Raw genomic sequence first — 20,471 nt, 5'->3', positions numbered from 1 at the left:
ATAACTAGAGTACAGTCATCTAGACAGTGCAATTGCTGGACCCAGACAACTGCTGCCTACCTTTAGCACTCTTTAGAGAGCAGTGTTCCTCTGAATAGTGGCAGATTTAAGAGTCAAGTGTCTTGTAGTTGCTTAAGGAAACTGCTTTTAAAAGATTGTCAGATTTTAATTTTGTGAAAAAAACTACATTATTTTAATTTTGTGAAAAACTACATTACAAAATATCTGACAAGACTTTTCCTTAATCTTTTTGCGCACGCATAAACACACACAAGCATACCATTTTTCTTTACAAAAAGAAAAAGGAGTAGATGTGTAATAGTGAATTGATTATGTACAACTCTGGCAGCATTTCTAATTGAGGACTGTCAGCCTTATCCTGAGAAACCGTATATAGAGATGCCCCCAAATCTTGGTATACAACAAATATTACATTATTTAGATGTCTTAAACTGTCTGACTCTCTGAATTTTTTTTTTTTTTTTTTTTGTTAAAGAAGCTAAGAATTCATTTCTGTGGGTGGTGTAGGGTATGTGTATGTGTGTTAATCCAGGACTCAGGAACCTAATTAAATGTTTTTCTGTACCTTACCAGGTTCAGTCTTATGATCCTGAAACCAACTCTTGGTTACTTCGTGCCACAATCCCCATTGCCAAGAGATGCATAACAGCTGTGTCCTTAAATAACCTGATCTATGTTGCTGGCGGGCTCACCAAGACCATCTATTGTTATGATCCAGTTGAAGATTATTGGATGCATGTGCAGAATACATTCAGCCGTCAGGTAAAATCTTAATAGCAGTGATTGTTAGTAATGTCAACCTCCATATACTGGGTGCTGCAGAGCAGACCTTCCTACAAGCAGGTCTGTAGGAACTTCCTTCAAGCAGGTCTGTAGGAACTTCCTTCAGGAAGCTTCTCTGATTGAAGAAGTGTGTGTGCTTTCTTTTCCTCTCTACAAGTGTTATGATGAACCCCTCAAACTGATCCCTGCCCTCTGCCCTGCTACTGTTCTGGGGCCCTTGCCCTCCCAAGGACTCCTTTTTGGTGTCCTGGACTGCTTGGGTGGCAGCCAGAACCATGTTTTTAAGTGCATAAAAATAAACCCATAGGTGACTGGGAGAAATCATATGCCTGTTAAGGATCTTCCTCAGATTGAGGATTAAAGGATCTTCCCTTTTGATTTGTTTCCTTTCTTCTCATCATAAATATACTCATTTCTTGTCTTTTAAAACAAAATCAGTAACAACAAAAACTCTTGCCTTCCATCCTGCTGCTCCCTCAAGCTGTCATTGCACTCTCAATGCCAAGTTCTTTCCATGATGCATCCAGTTTCTAGCTGTCTCCTTCTTGAAACTCTTTCTCCCCCAAACCTCTGACCTACTGGTGATGTCCTACTGTTCTTCTTTCCTCTCTGACTATTCCTTATCTGCTTTGCTGACTCTCCTTCCTTGTCTTTTTTCCTGAATGTTCATGTTCTTCCAGATTTTTAATTCAGATTTGTGTTTCTCCTTTTGATTCTTCTTCGACATAACTGTGAAGAAGACATGGGTACCGTAGTTGGTAGCACCAATGTTGTTAAGTAACGTGGAACTTTAGGGTCCCCTGTGTCCTAATCAGGAATCCCTGTCACTCTCGGACCATTTTTGAAGCATATTGGAGGGAGGAAAGGAGATGAGAATGGGACAAGACCCCAAGCTCTGTGAGGAATAGCTGCATGAGTCAGGAATGATGCCCTTGAAGAAAAGAAACTTGAGGGAGCATAATAGCATAAATGGCTCTATTATAACTTTATCGGAGTTCTACAATGCTCCAAGTTAGGAAAATCATGCAATAAAAACCACAGAAATTATGAGAGAGGTGAGCTTAGGGAAGCAATGCTGAAAAACTGCATCAATGACCTATTTTTTAAAAAGGGGGGAAAAAAAGTAGGAACTTAATAAAAACTACTCATGTAATTATGCTTGTTAAATGGTTGAAGAAATACAGGCATACTACAATAAGACAGTGGTTCCTCCTTGAACTTTGGGCAGTTGCCTGACTTGACCTGGGGCTGAACATACCAACTCTGGGCAAGAAGTCGTGGCTGAGGGACAGTTGGTTCTGCACCAGAAGTTGTACCAAAAATTATGCCCCTTTGAGGTGATAGCCTTAAAAGTTCATGGAAATGGGAATCAGAATGGTGATGGCTTGTGAGTTATTGTAAAGTGGGACAGTTTTATTTTATCTTGATATTTCTTGAGGAAATTGTGCAGAAGCATGCTCAAAATTTGAATTTTGCTCAAAATATTCCCTGATATGTCATGTATGTTGGAAGACAGAGTTTTCAGATATATTTTCTAGCCCAATTGATGATATTTGAAGCACTCTCGTGGGAAGGGGCATAGCACTCTGTGGTACTACAGCAAAGAGCTAGCTCTACAGTCCATCACAAGTTACAGAGAAACACATTTTTCTTCAATTTAAGAAATACTTTTTGGTGTCCTGCAGTGGAACGGCCAGTGTGGGAGGTAATGAGCTCATTGGAGTTGCTCCGCTTCTCTGAGATGTGTGACAGTTCATTATGCTGAGAGTTCTCTGAGGCCCATTATTCTGGGACTTCTCAGGGCCTCTAGGAGTTTTTTCCTCAGTGTCATTATTTCAAAGTCACTGTGTTTGAAACTAAACTCCTTCAGATTCATTTCTCCCCCCAACTTTTTTCCCCATTTGATCATTATACCATGAATAACAGGTTTGAGACTACCTTACAAAAAAGCCTTAGCAGGTAATTCTTCCCCTGCCGGAACCTTTCCTGTGACCCTTTCTGTTTTTTCTTACTCTTTAGTTCAGGACCAGTTTGCCTCACGCTACAGCCCTTTGATTGTCCTCTTCTCCCACTTAGCTTTCCCTCTAAACTTACATTTGCCATTTTGATGGATCTCTGTTTTCACACTGTTGTGGGGATCTTCTCTGGCTGCACTTTTGCAGCCTATCTCCACCTCTTTATTCTCTGTGATTGATCCATTTCTTACATAAATCCTCTTAAGGGCCTTGATGCTTCAGGCTGCTGGGGGTAGGGGGAGGGAAGGGCGGGGAGGAGGCAGTGCTACTCTACCTCTCCTGATATTCTATGGCTACAAATTCTGGGAAAGGTGGTGACATGCAGGGTCCCAGAATGAGTCCCACTCTTGCACATGCATTCCCCCAAAGATCTAGCAAGGGGGGCACCATCCCTCACAGGACTCTGAACCAGGGAGAAGGCCTGTGAAAGGCAGACACACATTCCCATCAAGGAATCCAGCTGGAGCCCAGTGAGCCTGATGGGGATGATTTTGGGGGTGACAAGCCTGCAGTGTTGTGAAGGATTACCTGCTTAGAGACCACCATGTTCTGATTCTGAATGGTCCACGAGGTCCCAGATGGGGAATCCGAAACCTTCTAGCATCCTGAACGAATATAGGCTCCAAACAGGGTCTCATTCCTCATCCAAAAGAGCAGGAAGTGTCAAGTGTGATGGGCTTGGCACCAGTCCCAGGGTATTGTCTCTGAAAAGTAAATCCGGAAGAGGAGAAGGGCTCCAAAACCAGTACAAGTAAGCTGGGGCCGGCCCTGCCACAGAGCCCTCAAGAGTGACAGAAAAAATGGAGAGAATTATAAGTAAAGAGGGAGCTCTGGAGGGATATAATTAACTCAGTTAGAACAGAAAGTGGAAAACCTTAGCCAGAGGGCAGGCTCCTTGCTGTTAAAATTTTGGAAAGAAAACTAAATGACTCTAGGATTAGAATTTTTAGAAATTATTGGAAGTTAGAAATATTGGGAAAAAAACAGAGGAGTAGAGAAGTAGAAAAGAAACAAGTCCTAGGTGTCTACCCACAGCTAAGGCAGATGGGAGCTCTAGGCTAGAAGTGGAAACTCCTGAGTCTGGCCATACACTTCCTTGCTGTGTGACCCCTAACCTCTTTCTGCCACAGTTTCCTCATCTGTAGAATGTGGATCATAATAGCACCTACTTTTGAAGGTTCTTTTGAGGGTCAAATGCGATAATAATTGTTAAGCACTTAGCATAGTGTCTGGTACACAGTAAACACTATATAAGCATTAAACATTTATTATTTTCATCAAAAACAACTACCCTAGGAAACAGATTGAGAACTCGTTTAAAAATCTCCAACTCTGGTCCCAAATCCAGGAAACCCGGCACTATATCTTGAAAAATCCTAATTGAAAACTTCTCCACTCTATTAGAAGCAGAGGGCAAATCCCTGTTATCTGCTGAAAAAAACTTTGCAGAGGGTTACAAGCAAAATGGAGAGCCACCATCTCCAAAGGTTAGACAGGCTCACGCAGTGTAAGAGTGGGCCCATGCCTCCACAGCTGACACTGGGGCAGGACCCCCTGGGGAAAAGGGCCCACTTTCCTTGTCACCACTTAGAATATTCTTCTCTAAAATGTAATATTCTCTATTGAAGTTTCCTTGGGGTCTCTGGAGGCAGCCTTCGTTTCAGTTCAGTAATCACCCCAAATGTAGCCTGGGGTTAAAGTCCAAATCCTTTATTGTCTCTTTCCAAGTCTTGTATCCTTTCCCGGTGCCCGGTTAGCTTTCTTAGAGGCCTATCTCTCTCCTTGGTTCCGTGGGCTTGAACTCTTGCCACCAGTCCTTTGTCTTCTCTGCTTCTGCCAGCTTCTTGAGGTCCTCCTGAATGTGTCTTGGTTTCTGTGGGAGAGGCAGGAGGACTGCCACCATGGTCTCTTGTCTTCCCTAGTTCTCCATCTGGCTCCAAGAGCTTCTAGTGCACTTGTCTTTATGGCCCCAAGAGCTTCTAGCTTAATATGCCCCACACTGAGTACAAACCAATCATTATATCACTAGGAAACCATTATTTGTTGTAGGATTAAATCAATGCTAAACTAGATTTAACCATTGACTCCTCAATTCCACTTAGTACCCTGTTTCAAGTCCTGGACCATAACATCTCCTCGTAGGATTAAATCAATCATACTGAACCAGGCTAAATTAGGTAACCATGGTCTCTATCAATTCCACTGACTTAGTACCTTGTTTCAAGTTTTGGCCCATAACAACCACTGACACTCACTTCCCTGCATGGGAGCAAGCCCCAGAGCTCTGGGGATAACACAGTTCCTTTTCATTATTTGCTTGGTTCCATACAAAGAGGGAAAGGACTAAACATTTATGTGCCCCCTTAAGGGCCCCACGCTGCACTAAGTCCTTTATGTATATTATCTCATTTGATCCTGGGAGGGAGAGGGTGATATCCTTGTTGTACAGTTGAGAGATGAAGTGACATGCCAGGGTCACACAACTAGGAAATATCTGAGTCTAGATTTGAATTCAGGTTTTCTGACCCCAGGCCTGATTCTCTGTCTCCTGGAAGGACCCCTCGACATTTGGAACTAAGAAAAAAGAGGTTAAGCTTCAGGCTCTGGAGTTGCAGCCACCAAGCTGTGGCCATTGGTGACTGACCTCCCCTGCCTGTCTGCCTACCTAATGCCAATACCTGCCACAGGTATCTCCTGGAAGCTCAGGCTGGTAGCCATCTACCACCAAGACCCATCCATGCCCTTCTTTCATTCTCCTCCTCCTCTAGCATGACCAAGGATCCATCTCCCTTTGTTAGCATCCTTAGCGTTCAGCTTCTGCTTCTTTTAGACTTGACTCCTCTGGGCACCCTTCTTGCAGGCCTGTTTGTATTCAGCCCTAAATGCTTACCCTTGCTTCCACCTTCTGTACAGGTCCATCCAGGCTCAATGAGCTTCCTATTACAGTCATGTCAGGCCCTTTTCCAGCTCTTCAGAATCATTTCTGTTTTTGTCTTCAGAGCATCATTTTTTTTTTTTACATCACTTTCTCTGAAAAATAGTAGTCCATTTGGTTGCTATGGATACTTTCTCTCCTTTGAAATTTCTTCCTGCAATATCTAGGCTTAATAGCAAATTTTATTTATTATTTATCTTTCTCATCATAAAATGATCACTTCTTCTATGGTTCGTGTTTCTTCAAGAACAAGTTTCTCCTTTTTTGTTTAGACTCAAATCTAATTTGTTTTCTTCTTCCAAGTTATAAAGTCCTCCACTTATAAAGGTCACATTACTCTTCTTGTATTAGAATTTCTAATTGTCTCTTCCTATATAGAATCTGAGGCCATAGTTGTTTTGTTTTGTTTTTTGCTGGCTCTCTTCTTGTATGTTGTCTCCTAGAATTTACAGATTTTTCTCTCTCCTGCTGTGCTTGACTTTGGCAGATCGGTGTGAGATCATTTTCATTTAATTGCAGCCTGGATAAAAATATAAAATAGCTCTCAATCCTCTTAAGTGTAGCCTCCAATCAAATAGCTGATGGGATCGTCTGCTCATTCAGCTGACTCAAGGAGCTTGCTCAAGTCTGGATCCATACTTTATACCTTTTGCATATGAAGAAACGTTTAGCTATCTTCCCCCAATCTGTTTTGGAGGATTCAAGTGCAAAACAATTTTTTTCCCTTACTACATTTCAACTTGTAAGCTCCACATTCTAGCCTGTGATTTCTTCATTTACCAGTTCAATTGGCCATTGGCCAGTGAATTAACTATCCCTTCAATCTGTGTTTTTGTCCAAGTCATTGATAGAAATAACATACTTTTTTAAAAACTAAACTTTTTAATAGTATTTTATTTTTTCAAAATATATGCAAAGATAGTTTTCAGTGTTCACCTTTGCAAACCCTTGTGTTCCAAATTTTTCTCCCTTTCTCACCCCTTTCCCCATCCCTAAGACATTAACTTAACGTGATAATAGGTTAAACGTATGTGCAGTTCTTCTAAATGTATTTCCATATTTATCATGTTGTGCAAGAAAAATCAGATCAAAAGGGGAAAAAAATCATGAGAAAGAAAAAACAACCAAAAAGGTGAAAATACTATGCTGTACTACTATCCACATTCAGTCTCCATAGTTCTCTATTTCTGAATGCAGATGGTATTTTCCATCCCAAGTTTATTGGAATTGTCTTGAATCACTGTATTGATCATCACCTATTCTTGTTACTGTGTACAATGTTCCCTTGGTTCTGCTCACTTCTCTCAGTATCAGTTCATGAACGTCTTTCCAAGCTTTTCTGAAATCAGTCTGCTCTTTATTTCATATAAAACAATAAAATTCCATTACATTCATATATAGTAACTGATTCAGCCTTGCCCCAACCGAAGAAGTATTAACTCATGGTAATTAGCATTTTTAACCATGTCCAGAATCCTTATTATTTTTTAATCTACATCTCTGTCTTGTCCACGAAATTCCTTCCATGCATGAAACTTAACTAAACTCTGTACTTCTTGCCATCTGGCTAAAATACACTATTTAAATCCTCTCAGAATGGGCACCCAACTTCTAACTTGCAAAGTCAGGACAGACCAAGGTTTGTCTCTTCCCTCCAGCCATCATCTCCTCCATGTCTTTGAACACACAAGTAATGTCACACCTTTCTGAACCTCCATTCCCATTTTATACCTCACTCCTGGTTGAGGAAAAAGGAGAAGTTACATAGAGCCTGCCTCAGTGAAGTTGTAGCGCTCAAATAAGAATACAGGTAACTTGCCTTAATCTTAAAACAGTGTATGAAGGTCAACAGCTGTTATTATGCTGCTTATTACTATTTCTCTAGGGTTTATTAAAAACCCATGCCCCTTCTTAGATAAAAATACACATAGCCTTTGTTTTTTATGTTTTCTACATTCTTCAAAAGGTGTCCTTTTTGTCTTCTCCAACAATGAGTCAATTCTGACAGCTCAGAATTTTGCTACAATAAAAGAAGGCCACAATACCCAGGGTCTCAGAGAACCTCATCTCTGATGATGTGCCCAGAAGTGATGACTATGATGTCACCTTTTTCAGTTTTGGTCATTTTGTTGTTGGGGGAGGTGGTGCTCTCCAACATCTTGGGTTCTGATGAGGTGATTTAGAGGAACGTTTCACCCTGTCACAGCCTGGGGAGCCTTGCTCCAATGGTTTGGTCAGAAGTCATTTATTGGGGACCAACTCTTCTTCCAATCCCCCTCACTTCCTAAAGCCTTGACTATAATGTGGCCTGTCTATGACCACTACTCCTGTCCATGTGTAGTGGCCCTGCTCAGTCCCAGGGCCCATTTGGCACCCTGCTTCCATCCTTTCCTCCTTCCTCAGCCTTCCCCTTTCTCTCCCCTAGATGTGTTTGGTACTGTATCCCTTTCTTCTACTTGGAACCACCTCAACCCTCCCCCACCCACCATATGACCAAAGTGACATTAATGAAGGGTCGTAGTGAGCAAACGACTTGGTTCTGTTGGCTAATGTGTGCATTGTAGAGGAATGGGGAGTCAGGGATGGTGCCATCCATTTCACCCACTTTTTAAACTATATCTTAGGCTGTTAGTAGTTTAAAGCCTTCAAGTGTAAGTTGTACCCGGAAAAATCTATAGTATGATGTAGGGTAGATGTAGGCTATAATTTTAATTAGCCTTATAGGATAAAGTATAATTACTAAATGCCTTTGCTTGATGAAATGTGATTCCTCAGTACCTTTGCATATTTCAGTGCCATAAACTGCTATAATTTGAGTAAATCAGGGAAGAATGAAGCACTTTAAATAGTTTGATTGGATTCTAGTTCTTTTCTTCTGAGGGTCTCTGACCACTCAGTCTTTTATGCCAGTAATCCTCAGAATTTTTTCGGCTTACACTAAGCACTTATTATCCCCTATTTTCTTCTTCTTTTTTGTTTTCTGAGGCAGTTGGGTTAAGTGACTTTTTCAGTCACACAGCTAGCAAGTGTTAAGTGTCTGAGGCTGGATTTGATTCAGGTTCTCTTGTCTTCAGGGCCAGTGCTCTATCTACTGTGCCATCTAGCTGCCCCAGCCCCTAGATTCTTTATTAGGAGACTGCCACCCAAGCAAGATGGCCATACAAGTAAAATCTCATTGTGAGGAGTGTGAAATAAGCTAAAAAGATTCTTCTCAAGTCCCTTTGATGTTCCAGTCCTACCACAGAGAGGCCACTACTAGCCTTTCTGGCCACTCCTGGGCCATCTCTCAAATGATGAATGATGAACTTGTAAGTTTGGCCCGGAAAGCAGCATGTGTCCACCCAGGGCCTTTCTGTGTTAAACATCATAGCTGTTCACACCAAAAGCATGTGTGTATCTGGGTATGCTTGTCTCTGTGTAAACATGTATATGTGCGCATGGTATAAGTGTGTGTGTGTGCATGTATACAACACATACTAGATTTAATTGCTTGTAGAGATCACTTAAGTGGTACAGGTTTTAAAATAGGGAGCTCCAGGAAGATTCGCTTTCAGATACTGCCTAGTTGAGGAAGTTACTTTACTTAACCACTGTCTGCCTCGGTTTCTCTAAAACCCACCATGGTGATGGCTTGTCAGAAGTCCAAAAGCTTAGAGAAAGAATGACATTTAGGGGAAAGGTCTTCTCTTCATGCTTTCTACACTTTTCCTCCTTTCTCAGAGCATTTCTTTTTTGATGATTTCCTTGCTATAAAGTCATATCCTTGTCCTCATGTACAATTTTTGCAGCCTGGAAGTTGCAGGAAGAAAAGCTCCTCTCCAGGATTTAACTGGCATTTGGCATTTACTGTCTATAAATTAAGCATTTTCTTCATATAATGAAATTGGCCTTATAGACAAAGATATAATGATCTTAGTATCAGATAGTCTAGTTCATTTGAAAGACATATTTTTCTTTTTAGTATTTTAAATAGTTAACCTCTTCCGAGTAAGAAAATGATAGTCTTGAATTTGTACAGATAAAGTAATAATTTGTCTTATGTCACATAATAATTTAATAGTCATGCTCAGGAATAGAAAACTGGTCTGCTAGTGAGTGTGTCTCTCCAGTGAATGCTATAATATAGTTTCCCTTTCTTTTATACATCCAGAAACTGTATTGTTTAAATTTCAGCATACTCTTTGAGACTAAATATTGAAAATTAACTCCTAAATTTTGTTTGGGACAGAAACAAATTGTATGTTGTATATTCATATAGACACATATATAATAATAATTATCACAAGTATTAGAGAATTGCCATAGATTTTAATTACACAATTTTTGATGAAATACTTAATAATAAAGTTGACAGCTAAAGGGGGAGGCCAGAGTGCAAAGTGCTTAGGCCTAGAGTCAGAAAGCCTTGAGTTACAATCCGCTCTCATTTACTTAGTAGTTGTATGACCCTGGGCAGTCATTTCATTTCTTTTCCCCTCAGTTTCCTCAGCGGTAAAATGGGGGTCAAGTGAGAGAGTCATAATTGTAGCATTTGACAAACTTACATTGCTAAATAAGTGCCAGCTATTGTTACTTATTATTATTATTACTATTTCTGCTTCCAGCTGCAACTACTTGAATAATTATTTACTTTTCCCCACATATTTGATTAAACAGGAAAACTGTGGGATGTCTGTGTGTAACGGCAAAATCTATATCCTGGGCGGAAGAAGAGAAAATGGAGAAGCGACAGACACAATTCTCTGTTACGATCCTGCCACTAGTATCATCACCGGAGTAGCAGCCATGCCGCGGCCAGTGTCCTATCATGGCTGCGTGACTATTCACAGATATAACGAGAAGTACTTTAAATTGTAAAGCCAGGAAGCCCCGGAGAAGCCGCCACTGCTGCCTCCACCACAAATGGGAATGTTTCCAGAAGCCCCAAACAGACATTCGAGGTTTCCGGTTTGGGGTTTTTTACCTGTTATATGCAAACAAGAGTTCCCGTGCCTCCCTCACCTGGGCTCAGTGCCCGTTTCCAAATTGTAAATAGTATAAACTGTCTAAAGCCTTACTAGTTGTTAGCACTCTTTTTCTGGCTTGTGATAGCGATCTGATAGTGTGTTCCCTCTCTTATCCCAAGGAAGAACTTCAGGGGAGGTAACCTCTACAGGTATTGGTGGGGCTGTGTAGACTGAGGCTCATTATTGCCTGCCTTCCTACATGGCGCCACACCATCTGTGAATAGTCTCTTCGTTATAGATCTGTTCTCTGTAGACTGTATGTGCCTAATTGCGACATTCATTCTAGAGGACAGCTAGCTGTGGCTTCCTTGTTCAGCTTGGCTACGTTGGCTCATTCAGTGCTTAAACCTTTCTTTCAAAAAATTTTTGCATCACAAGAAAGGTTTAAAGTGGAAAGTTTTAGTAGTGGAATCTTTTTCTCTTTTGGATGGAAACTTGGTAATTCGTTCAGTTTGAAAAATGCCTGAGATGAACCGCCATGGCGATCGTGATCAAATACTGTTCTTTTTTGAAAATGATAATTTGGGGAAACTTGGTAATCCCTGAAGGCCAGAAAACACAGGCCAATTCATTTTGGAACATATGAAACCCTCGAAAGAGAAATAGCATGGTGCCTCTCATCAAGGAGAGGTGTAGTAAGTGGTTCTTGGACTGACTCACCATTTCTAGCCCTGGGAGAGACCCTGGAGGCCAGAGTAGCTGTTCATTTCTCTGAAGCGAGCCTACATGGTCAAGAATTGCTTTCATCTCACAAGTGGGTGCCTTCATTTGCTGAGGATTCAACTTCTGAATGGGGGAATCTAGGGATCTCAGGGGGATCTTCATTAACTACAAAGAATTGCCACTCCCATGAGGGGAAAGCTCCTTTTTAGAGTTCAGATTCAGGGACCATCCATGGTAGTGGGTCATGTTTTCATACTTAGATTAAAAAAAAAAAAGACGACCTCTCATGTTGATTTAAGGGTCAGTACCATCTTTATGTATCTTTTCTACCCACCATTGGTCAGAGGTGTCGGCTTCCTGACAAACCGGATCTTCTCCTCCAGTGCTGCTTCATTAATCTCCCATTAGCCTTCACTGAAGGAAAGGTGATAATGTTGCATTTCTGAGGCACATCTAAGGATCTCTGTTGCAAGTGATTCTTTTTCATTTCTGTGTCAATGTAACTTAGCTTCTCAAACTTGAAATGATAGGGAGCTATGTTGTATTTGTGGCGATACCCATAGAGTTATTATCAGAAAGCAAATAGCAGGGCTGTTGCACTTATTTTAGGAGGGTGCAACATTTGTTTTTCACATCCTGCTCTTTCAGACTTAGCTAGAACCTGAATCCTGTGCATCTTCTTGTTATACAAAGGAAAACCCTGCAGATATGTTAGAGGAAAGACCACCCAAACAAACAAAAAAAAAGTTCCCTGGAAGTCTGTAGGATGCTTCTCAGATCACATGATGCCTTGAAAAAGGCATTGGAATATTGGAAAAATTAAATGTGGAATAGTCTCTTAGCCTGAGTTAAAACAGGAAGCATTTAAGCTGAAATTAGGGGATATATATACCCTCATATTCTAGCAAAGAACTTCTGCTTGTACTAAACTGCTGTATAATTTCTTGTGTATATAATATCCAAGGTAGCAATACAGGGATTTATTTGCATTTTTTATCTGTATTTGTAAATTGGTGCCCATTTGTAAATAAAGGCACTTGATACAGAAATGGTTTTCTCCGGATAAATGACTTCTGTGGTCTAGCCTCTTTGTCTTTTGTGTATGACCTGTTTACTTGGATTTTGTTACTATAATGCAGTCATCTTTAAGTTTGTGCGCCGACTCTAGTAATAAACATGACACGACATTGTAAGGAACAAGATCTGCATCTTAAAGGTAGAGAGCGGTTCAAGCTCCTACCGGTGTGTGATTTCTTTCTCCTTGATCAATGCCTGAAACTATGTAATGTACAAGTCATTTTCCGTACTAGCAACTAAAAGACCATCAAAAATTTGTATTTTTTTATCCCAGTGAATTTAGATGAAGTTGTTATTTTTGAGCTAAGGTGACCCAACTTAGTCTTTGAAATGTCCTAGTATTATGTCATCCTCAATTAGTGAATTGCTGCCTTTTGGTATAGACATTCAAAGTACTACTTAGATTAAAGCACAGATTGCATTCATACTTTTTTTGTGCAGTTGAGGGTGTTTTTTTTCATAGCTGTTGCTCATGTGGACACACACACATACACACACACACATACACACACATGCTTATACATAAATCATTCTTAGCCATCTGTTAAGGTCAAGGAAAGTCAGGAGAATTTTGTGTGGACCCCAGTGAAATAAAATAAAAGAATGTATTTATCTCTTAAAGCATTTTTGTACTTGCCAAACGCAAGTTTGAAATTATCTTTCATGTGAAGACTATCTTTATAACAGACCTACTTCAAGGTTTACAACTACAAGGTTAGAGTAGTCAGGAGGAAGAATGTTTAGGGTGAGGGCCATGTGCTTCAGTTGTGTTACCCACCCTAGGGAAGGAAGAAACCCAGTGATTCTGTTTACTGTCAGAGAAAAAGATCTTTTAAATGCTAGACTTGTTTCTCTAGGTATTTTAACCTCAAAGATGCTTCTGGGCTTTCTCCCACTAAAAAGAATCATTAGCTCTTATTAAGAGTGTCTAATTGCCCGGTACCACTATTTTCAGGGAGCCCCCCGAATGGGCACTGAATGGCAGCCTTTTGGATCTCCAGGAAGCTGAAAAAGTTTAAAAGTTTAGATATACCACAAGAATTTGGAGGGCTTTTTTTTTTTTTTTTAACTGTTTTTAGGGAAAAAAAATATTTGGGGAAGAAATTGTCCCTTTTTTCAATTTGGGTTTCTGTAGTAACTATCAGAAAATAAAAATTCTAGGCTTTGGGCAGATTAGGAAAATAAACTTCCACCTGATTGTGACTTAACATTCATTCTTTCCTCTTAAAAAAGAAAATATTTTCTTGACTGGTATTGTAGTTTACTAGCAATCAATTGTTCACCCATCTAACTACCGTCAAATGCCCAATGAAACTCAGGAAATGACAACAAAGGTTCTTTTACTTTTGGTCATCTACATGCCAGGTTTTTTATATTGTCTGCAAATGACAATAGACAATAAAAATTTGCTGTGAGGGCCCAGTCTTAAGGCCTGGGTCCACATCTGTTTTGTCCTAACTCATGAGAAAGTAGAGGCTGAATGGTAAAGGGTGTGTGAGGACGCATCTTGAGGCTCATCTGTGCAAAAGGCATCTTTGACCTGGGACGGTTTTCTCAAAAGGGACATTAATCTTCTGTCTGTTCAATCTGATAAGAATCTTAGGTGTCTATGAAAGGCTATCATAAGTCGGCCTTTCTTTGTGCAAAGGCAAGGAGCCATTTGCGATCTGGAGCAAGCGTCAACTCTGTTCTGTTAAACTTTAGAAGTATTTTAAGCCAAGCCATTGGAAACCAAGTTCATGTTCGCTCACCTCATTAGTCTTTTAGTTAAATAAGTAAATTCAGTGGGTACTGTAAGTAACATAGGGGGCCAGTTGGCCCAAAGACAGTAGTGTGAACTAACTGAGCTCCATCACTTCAGAATGCTGGGTGCCAGAGACCACATGAGCCAGGAGAGTGTGAACCCATCAATAATTCCAAAACACTAGGAGAATAGTTTGTCTTCTTTTTTCATCATACTTTAGACAATATTTTTGAAGTGTGGGGATTTTTTTTTTTTTTTTTTTTTGGTATGAATGTTTTTCATTTTGTATGATTACCAAGATACTCTAGTGCTCAGGATGATCAAGTGATAAATGTTGAAAATGACAGTGACAAGTGTGTAGTAACTTATTTTGCATTCTTGTTCCAAAGAGACTGTAAGCTCCCCGAGGGCAGGGACTCTGTCATTTTCATATCTATGTGTCCCCAACACCTAGCGTGGTGCCTTATACATATAGTAGGCGCTTAATAAATGTCTGTCTGAATTGAATTTTCCTGTTTCAGAAATAATTGCCTGAATTTGCTGGATGTGCCTAATGTTTTCTAGTACTGTTTCAAATAGTGTACTCTCAAGCTACATGATAATTGCTTTAGGTAAATGTCATGTTTGTTTCCTGTAGTGTAAACAAGGTTCCCCACCTTTTAATCTGTGTAGTGAATTCTAGGCAAAATGGGAAAAGACGAGAACGCTTTAAAGGGGATAATTTATTTCTTTGAAGCTGTGACCTGAGACTTCTGATTGGTTTGCTTTCGTATTCTGCATTTTCCATAGTTTTAAAAAATTTTAATTGGTCTTATTTTAGTTCCAGGGATTCCTTGAATTGTGTGTTAAGCAGTAGTATAACAGTTGCTTGGCAGAAGGTAATGGGTGGCTTTTATTTCTCTTCTCTCTTCAGACCAAGGTGCTTTTTACAACACTCAGATAACCTCGTAACCTGATAAACTTCATTTGAAATACATAGAGGTTACACTTATATATCAAGAAATTACATCTGCTAATTTTCCTTTTGCAATCTCGCTATTTGTTAGCACCGCTCTCCACAAGATTTTTCTTTTCATCTTCTTTTGGAAGCTGTTAATTTCTGCCAATCTATTTACAGAAAATTTAAAACTGTTGAGCTAATCCTCTTTTTTAGGAGTTAACTGGTAAAAACAAGTTATCCAATTGGACACCAGTGCAGCCTCGGGGAGTCTGGAGCAGTGACGGCCATTCTTATCATTGGCGGTTCAGAGTTCTAGGTTGACTCCACATTGAGAAAGATAACCTGGTATTTCAATGTCTTTTAAGTTTCTGTTGTAGCCCATTAGTACTTGTGTTCTATTTAAATGTACTGGCAAAGTTTTCTTCGAATTCTAAAAAATGTAATGTACCTAATAAATTTTATCTTTTAACTTCTGTTTGCTTTAAGTTTTTCTTCACCAGAAATACCTGCCAAATAAACTAATGGCCAAGCTTGCTGGCCTCTTGAATTTCCTTACCACAAAGATTCTGTGATAAGCCTGGAAAAACAAAGATTAATTTAAAAAAGAAACAACTCACTATACTGTCTTAAAAAAGCATCTGTAACACCAGACCCTTTGAGAGTGGAGGATTGGGAGTGGGGGGTCACATCCTGTATTATTAAAACAAGGTGGTGTGAATAAGTGCATTGTGAGTGGTGGGCTAGTTGTGAAATAAGCCTTTGTCCTTCCCTAACCCCACATGTTTAAATTTACTATTTAAGTGCCTCTTTAAAACAGCATAGATTTAGAACAAACTTGACATCACTTCAGAGCAGAGATGACATGAAAGCACAGGAATAATGGTTTCAGGGAATTACATCATTTGTTTACACTTAGAAGCTTCTGCTGGAAGAAAAAGTGATATTTTAAATTTGGGAGCTTTTAATATTTTCAATGTCCTGGTTAAATGTAAGGTTGCATAGTTACATATCACGCTATCCCTTTCTCTTGCCCCTTATGGATGTAATGGGAAAATTCTCCCTCGTTTATAGAGGTGACCCTGTGTCCTCGAGCTGTATTAGCCAAACCTGAATTGAAAGGAAAGGCTAAGCTGGAAACGTCTGAAGCACAAGCTTAGGGGCCAGGAGTAACCACTGGGGCACTAGCCAACCAAGCAGCCATCCAACATAGGAGGTTGGTTCTTTGGCCAATTGACTTAAAAACCCATAATCGTCATAACAGTTAAAAGGGCTGAACGTACGACCTCATTTGATTCTCACAACATCCTCCTGAAAGGAAGACTGATAAAAACAGGCATAGCTAGGAAGTGTCTGGGGCAAGATTTGAGCTCTGGCCATTCTGATGCCGAATCTAAGGCTCTCTACCAGGCCACCTTGTTGGCCCATCTATGAAGAAAAAAAGGAAGGAAACGAGCATTTATTGCGGACTGTGACCTGGAAGAAGTCTCCACACTCATGTCATTTAAACCTTCTGAAATAAGGAAAGGCTATGGCTTTAGCCACATTATTTTTGGTCTTCACTGTGCATCACAAGACACTGCCCCTTAAACATCAAGTATTTTGGAAAGCAATTTGCTGAGCATCAGTTGATTGGTTTTTAGGGTAATTACATTCTCCACCCCTTTCCCAACTTAGAAGAGTCAGTAAAAAATTTACATTGATAAACTAATATTTTATGCTTGACATTCTGCAAAATAAAAGCAAATTCAAAAAAAGACAATAGCCTTTTGCCAGTCAGAGTCAAGAACATCGAATCATGTTGATTTGGGGGCTGAGGGGAGTCAGGTTAAGGAACCAGCCTAGGGTCAGCTAACACAAGGTGGAAGCAGCCCCTCGACTTAAAGCATGTTGCCTGCATGGGAGCCAGCCTATTACTCATGGACACAAAAGGTCTGGTCTGGGCACAAATTCAAATTCAGCAAAAATTGAAAAACCTGTTATGTGCAAAGTATAGACATTATTACTAAGCACATAGGGATAAATAACGTTGCATCTGTCCTTGAGTGGCTTCTCATTTTTTTCCTCCATGCCATTCCCCAAAACCTGATAACTTGTAATAGACCTAGGATAAGATCTTGAATCTCCAATCTGTTCCTTCCAGTAAGAAAAATGGTGGATCAGATCTTTCCCTTTGGCTTACTACTGCCTCAGGGGTCCATCGACCTCACCATCCAGCCAGTGCTTACACTCTCCAGACCCCCAGGGCTGTCATCTGACCTAGCTAAGAACCTTCAGGGATTATGGGCCCTGCTATCCATTTTTCAGCTGAATTATTCTTGGTGTCTCCTCTAAGAGAGCAAGGTTTGTTTTCTTTCTTCCCTCCCTCCCTCCCGCTTTTCCTTGTTTCTTTCTTTCCTCCCTTCCTTCTTTCCTTCCTTTCTTCCTTCTTTCCTTCCTGCCTGCCTTCCTTCCTCCCTCCCTTCCTTCCCTCCTTTTTTTCTCCCTAAGTATAATAAAAAACCTTCAAGAATCCTGGTTTAAATCCCAGCTCTGGTATTTAATTTGTGTACACATAAGGGTGATAACACATAAGGGTGGGAAGTTTCCACAAGGGGCGCACATGGTGCAGGAGAAAGATGGACAGCTCTGGATTCAGAGGACTCTCTCAGTCCCACTTCTGCCACTCCATGGCTGTGTGACTAAAGCTCCCGAAGGGTACAAGACGGTAGATGTGAGGGTCTTTGCGCTTCATTCCAGCACTGTATCTCCCTTTTTTCCTAAGAAGCCATGCCAGGGCTGAAGTCACCGAGCCGTTGTTCCTCTGACCTTGGGGAGGAAGATGTGGTGTGCAGGAATCCTAGGGCTGTTGCTGCTGCTTTGGAGACTTAGGGAGGCCTTCACAGAAGAGAAAGATCGGCCAGTTACAGCAAAAACGACAGGACTTTCTTTTTGATGAAGCTTAGGCCGCATGGAGAGCTTAGAAGACACCGGACACCTGGACGAAGAATGAAGGGTCCAGGGCCAAGAGCTGGGGCCTTGAGGGATGGACGAAGGCCGGAGGGTCCGGGGCCAAGGGTGCAGTTAGTTTTAGGCCCTGGAGATATAAGGCAGGGCCTTCAGTGCTATGATTTTCTGGCCAGAGCAAGAGGAGGAAATGGGGCGGTGACCCCATGTCTTGTCCTCTGCATTTGGTACACACAGTGTGTGTATTTAGATGATTGGGTTCCACTGTCAAGCTCCCCTGCAGAAGCTCTGCGGCTCTAAGACTCTTGGTGGGCCTGGTTCAGCAGGACAGGGATGCTAACGAAGGTGTATGTGTCTATCATTCCCCCAAATCAGTTCCCTCAACCCCCAACCAGATTTTCCAGATTCTCATGCTAGAATACATGTGGGTTGGTCCAGATTAGCCAAGAGGTTTTCAGAAGTTTTCCTATACAAAAAAGTATTTTATACATTTTACCATTTGTAACAAAACTCTACTTGGAAGAGGGCGCTCCCGTTGCTTTCCTCACACTTCAGTATGAATTATTGCATGCGATTTCGTTCCTGTCAGCTTTACAAACACTGAAGGAATGAAAGTCTTGAGAGGAGTGAAGAGGAAGAGAGCACAGGGAGGTATTTGGGGAATTTGAGGGGAGGCTAGTGTTAACTCTGGGAAGCCCGAGGCTTCTGGGAGCTCCAGGATCCGTGGCAAAGATAAGTGGATCTGGAGGCTGGAACGTTTTGCGTGGTAGCAAGTAGGAGAAGAGGGAGAGAGCCATTGGAACTCAGCTCCTTGGGAAAGTTCGGCCCAAGCCCAAGAGCAAAATGCCATCATCTACTGGCTGGCCAAGGCCGAGAGCAAAGTTCAGCTGTGGGAGGGGAGGGAGGGAAGTGCTGGGGGTCTGCAGGCCAAAGGTGAGGCCCAAAGGACCTGGCCAGAGGCAGAGGGCAAGCCCAGTGGTCTCCATCTCACACAAAAGGACATGGCTGTGGAAACTGAGGCCAGGCGAGACAAGGGGGCTGCTTGGGCCCCGGAGCTTCCGGCACACGGGCGGGAGGAAAGGGGAACCCCGCCATTTGCCAGGGGTCCGGCCTAGCTCCCAGCGTTACCGCCTGGCACGGGATGGTGCCCTCCCCTGGGACAGCTGCTTGCCTATTGCCAAATATTAGAGTATGTTCTCTTTGAGGGCAGGGGCTGTCTTTGGCCTGGCACACAGCAGGCATTTAATAAATGCTTCCAGTCATCCTCCTGACTAAGGGAGGGCTTGAGCAGAGCGCCCCGCACCCAACAGGCGCTTAATAAATGCACGCCACCGTGGCCCTGGAGCCTCAGTTTCCCCTCATATGAGGGCCTGGGCCCCACCCGCCCAACCTCACGCCGCGGCGCCCCCTGCCGGGCCCTGGCGGCCACCGCGCTCGCTCGCGCTCTCCCAGCTCTCCCCCTCCTCCCCGCTTCTCGCGCCTCCTCCAGGTCCGGCCCCGCCCCCTGGGGGGCGCGAGCGCCTCCGACGCCGCCGCCGCCGCCGAGCGCGCGCTTCTCCGCGTGCGTGACGTCTGAAGCGGGCTGGGCTGGGCTGGGCCGGGCCGGGCCGGGCCAAGCGGCGCAGTCCGTTTCCCGTCGGGCGCCGCGCCGAGCAGGGGGCCTCGTGGCGGGGCGTGGTCTAGGCAGCTTCGCCGTCCTGTGTCTGCCCGGCTGCGGCCGCGGGGTTCCGGCCCCGGGCTCGTCGACGGGTGAGTGCCCCGAGTGGGGAGAGCACGCGGGAACTTGGGGCCTGGGGCTTTGGGGGTCGTGACGGGAGAACAGAAGGGGGGAGGGGGTGCGTGCGCTGGCGGGGGGGAGATGGAGGGGGCCCCCGTGACGCGTGCTCTTGCTCTGACTTTGCGCGTGCGTGGGGGGCGGAGGCGCGTGCTCCCGCTCCTGTGCGCGCGCGCGCGCCCTCCCGCGGGAGCCATTGTCCGGGCGGAGGGGGAGGGCGAGCGTGTGCGCGTGCGCGGCGTGCGCCCCGCCCCCTCCCTCCGGGAGGCGGGGCTGGGGGCGGGAGGTCCCGGTATTTGTGCGTTCTTTGGGAGCGTGCCGCGTTCAGTCCTGTGACCCCTCCCCTGCCCCCGAAGGTAAGCTCCCCGAAGGCAGGCGCTCCTGGGCTCGGCCCGTAGCCCGGAGCTCCGAGCTTTCGCCGCTTACAGGTGGGGAAACTGAGGCCCTGGAGCAGGAGGCGGCCCAGGGGCTTGCGTGGGCGAGGGGCTGGCGCGACGCCCCGGGATCCGATAGTTGTGTGACTTTGGGGCCCTGGGGCCCTGTCCCTGTTACCCCTCATCCATTCTTTTA

The 20,471-nt window shown here is 43.0% G+C and overlaps 2 protein-coding genes across 12 annotated transcripts in view; both read left to right on the top strand.

The window, feature by feature from the left end:
* Positions 1-15,657, top strand: part of KLHL24 (kelch like family member 24) — a 46,815-nt gene extending 31,158 nt beyond the window's left edge. For 5 of the 6 annotated variants that reach the window (XM_031968023.1, XM_031968022.1, XM_031968024.1 and 2 more), the window contains 2 exons: positions 595-783; positions 10,411-15,657. In XM_031968023.1, the coding sequence (XP_031823883.1) occupies positions 595-783; positions 10,411-10,611 (390 nt within the window). In that variant the 3' untranslated portion in view covers positions 10,612-15,657. Of the gene's footprint in view, positions 1-594; positions 784-10,410 lie in introns of those variants that run through there. The other variant, XM_031968026.1, reaches the window with a different exon arrangement.
* Positions 15,658-19,653: 3,996 nt separating this feature from the next.
* Positions 19,654-20,471, top strand: part of YEATS2 (YEATS domain containing 2) — an 86,373-nt gene continuing 85,555 nt past the window's right edge. For 4 of the 6 annotated variants that reach the window (XM_031968018.1, XM_031968016.1, XM_031968017.1 and 1 more), the window contains exon 1: positions 19,655-19,876. The gene's annotated coding sequence lies outside the window, so the exon portion shown is untranslated. Of the gene's footprint in view, positions 19,877-20,108; positions 20,258-20,471 lie in introns of those variants that run through there. The other 2 variants (XM_031968021.1, XM_031968015.1) reach the window with 2 other exon arrangements.

Source organism: Sarcophilus harrisii, chromosome 4, assembly GCF_902635505.1.
Source record: "Sarcophilus harrisii chromosome 4, mSarHar1.11, whole genome shotgun sequence".
Lineage (NCBI taxonomy): Eukaryota > Metazoa > Chordata > Mammalia > Dasyuromorphia > Dasyuridae > Sarcophilus > Sarcophilus harrisii.
Note: the sequence above shows the minus strand (reverse complement) of the source record. Positions and strands in the feature narration are given on the sequence as shown.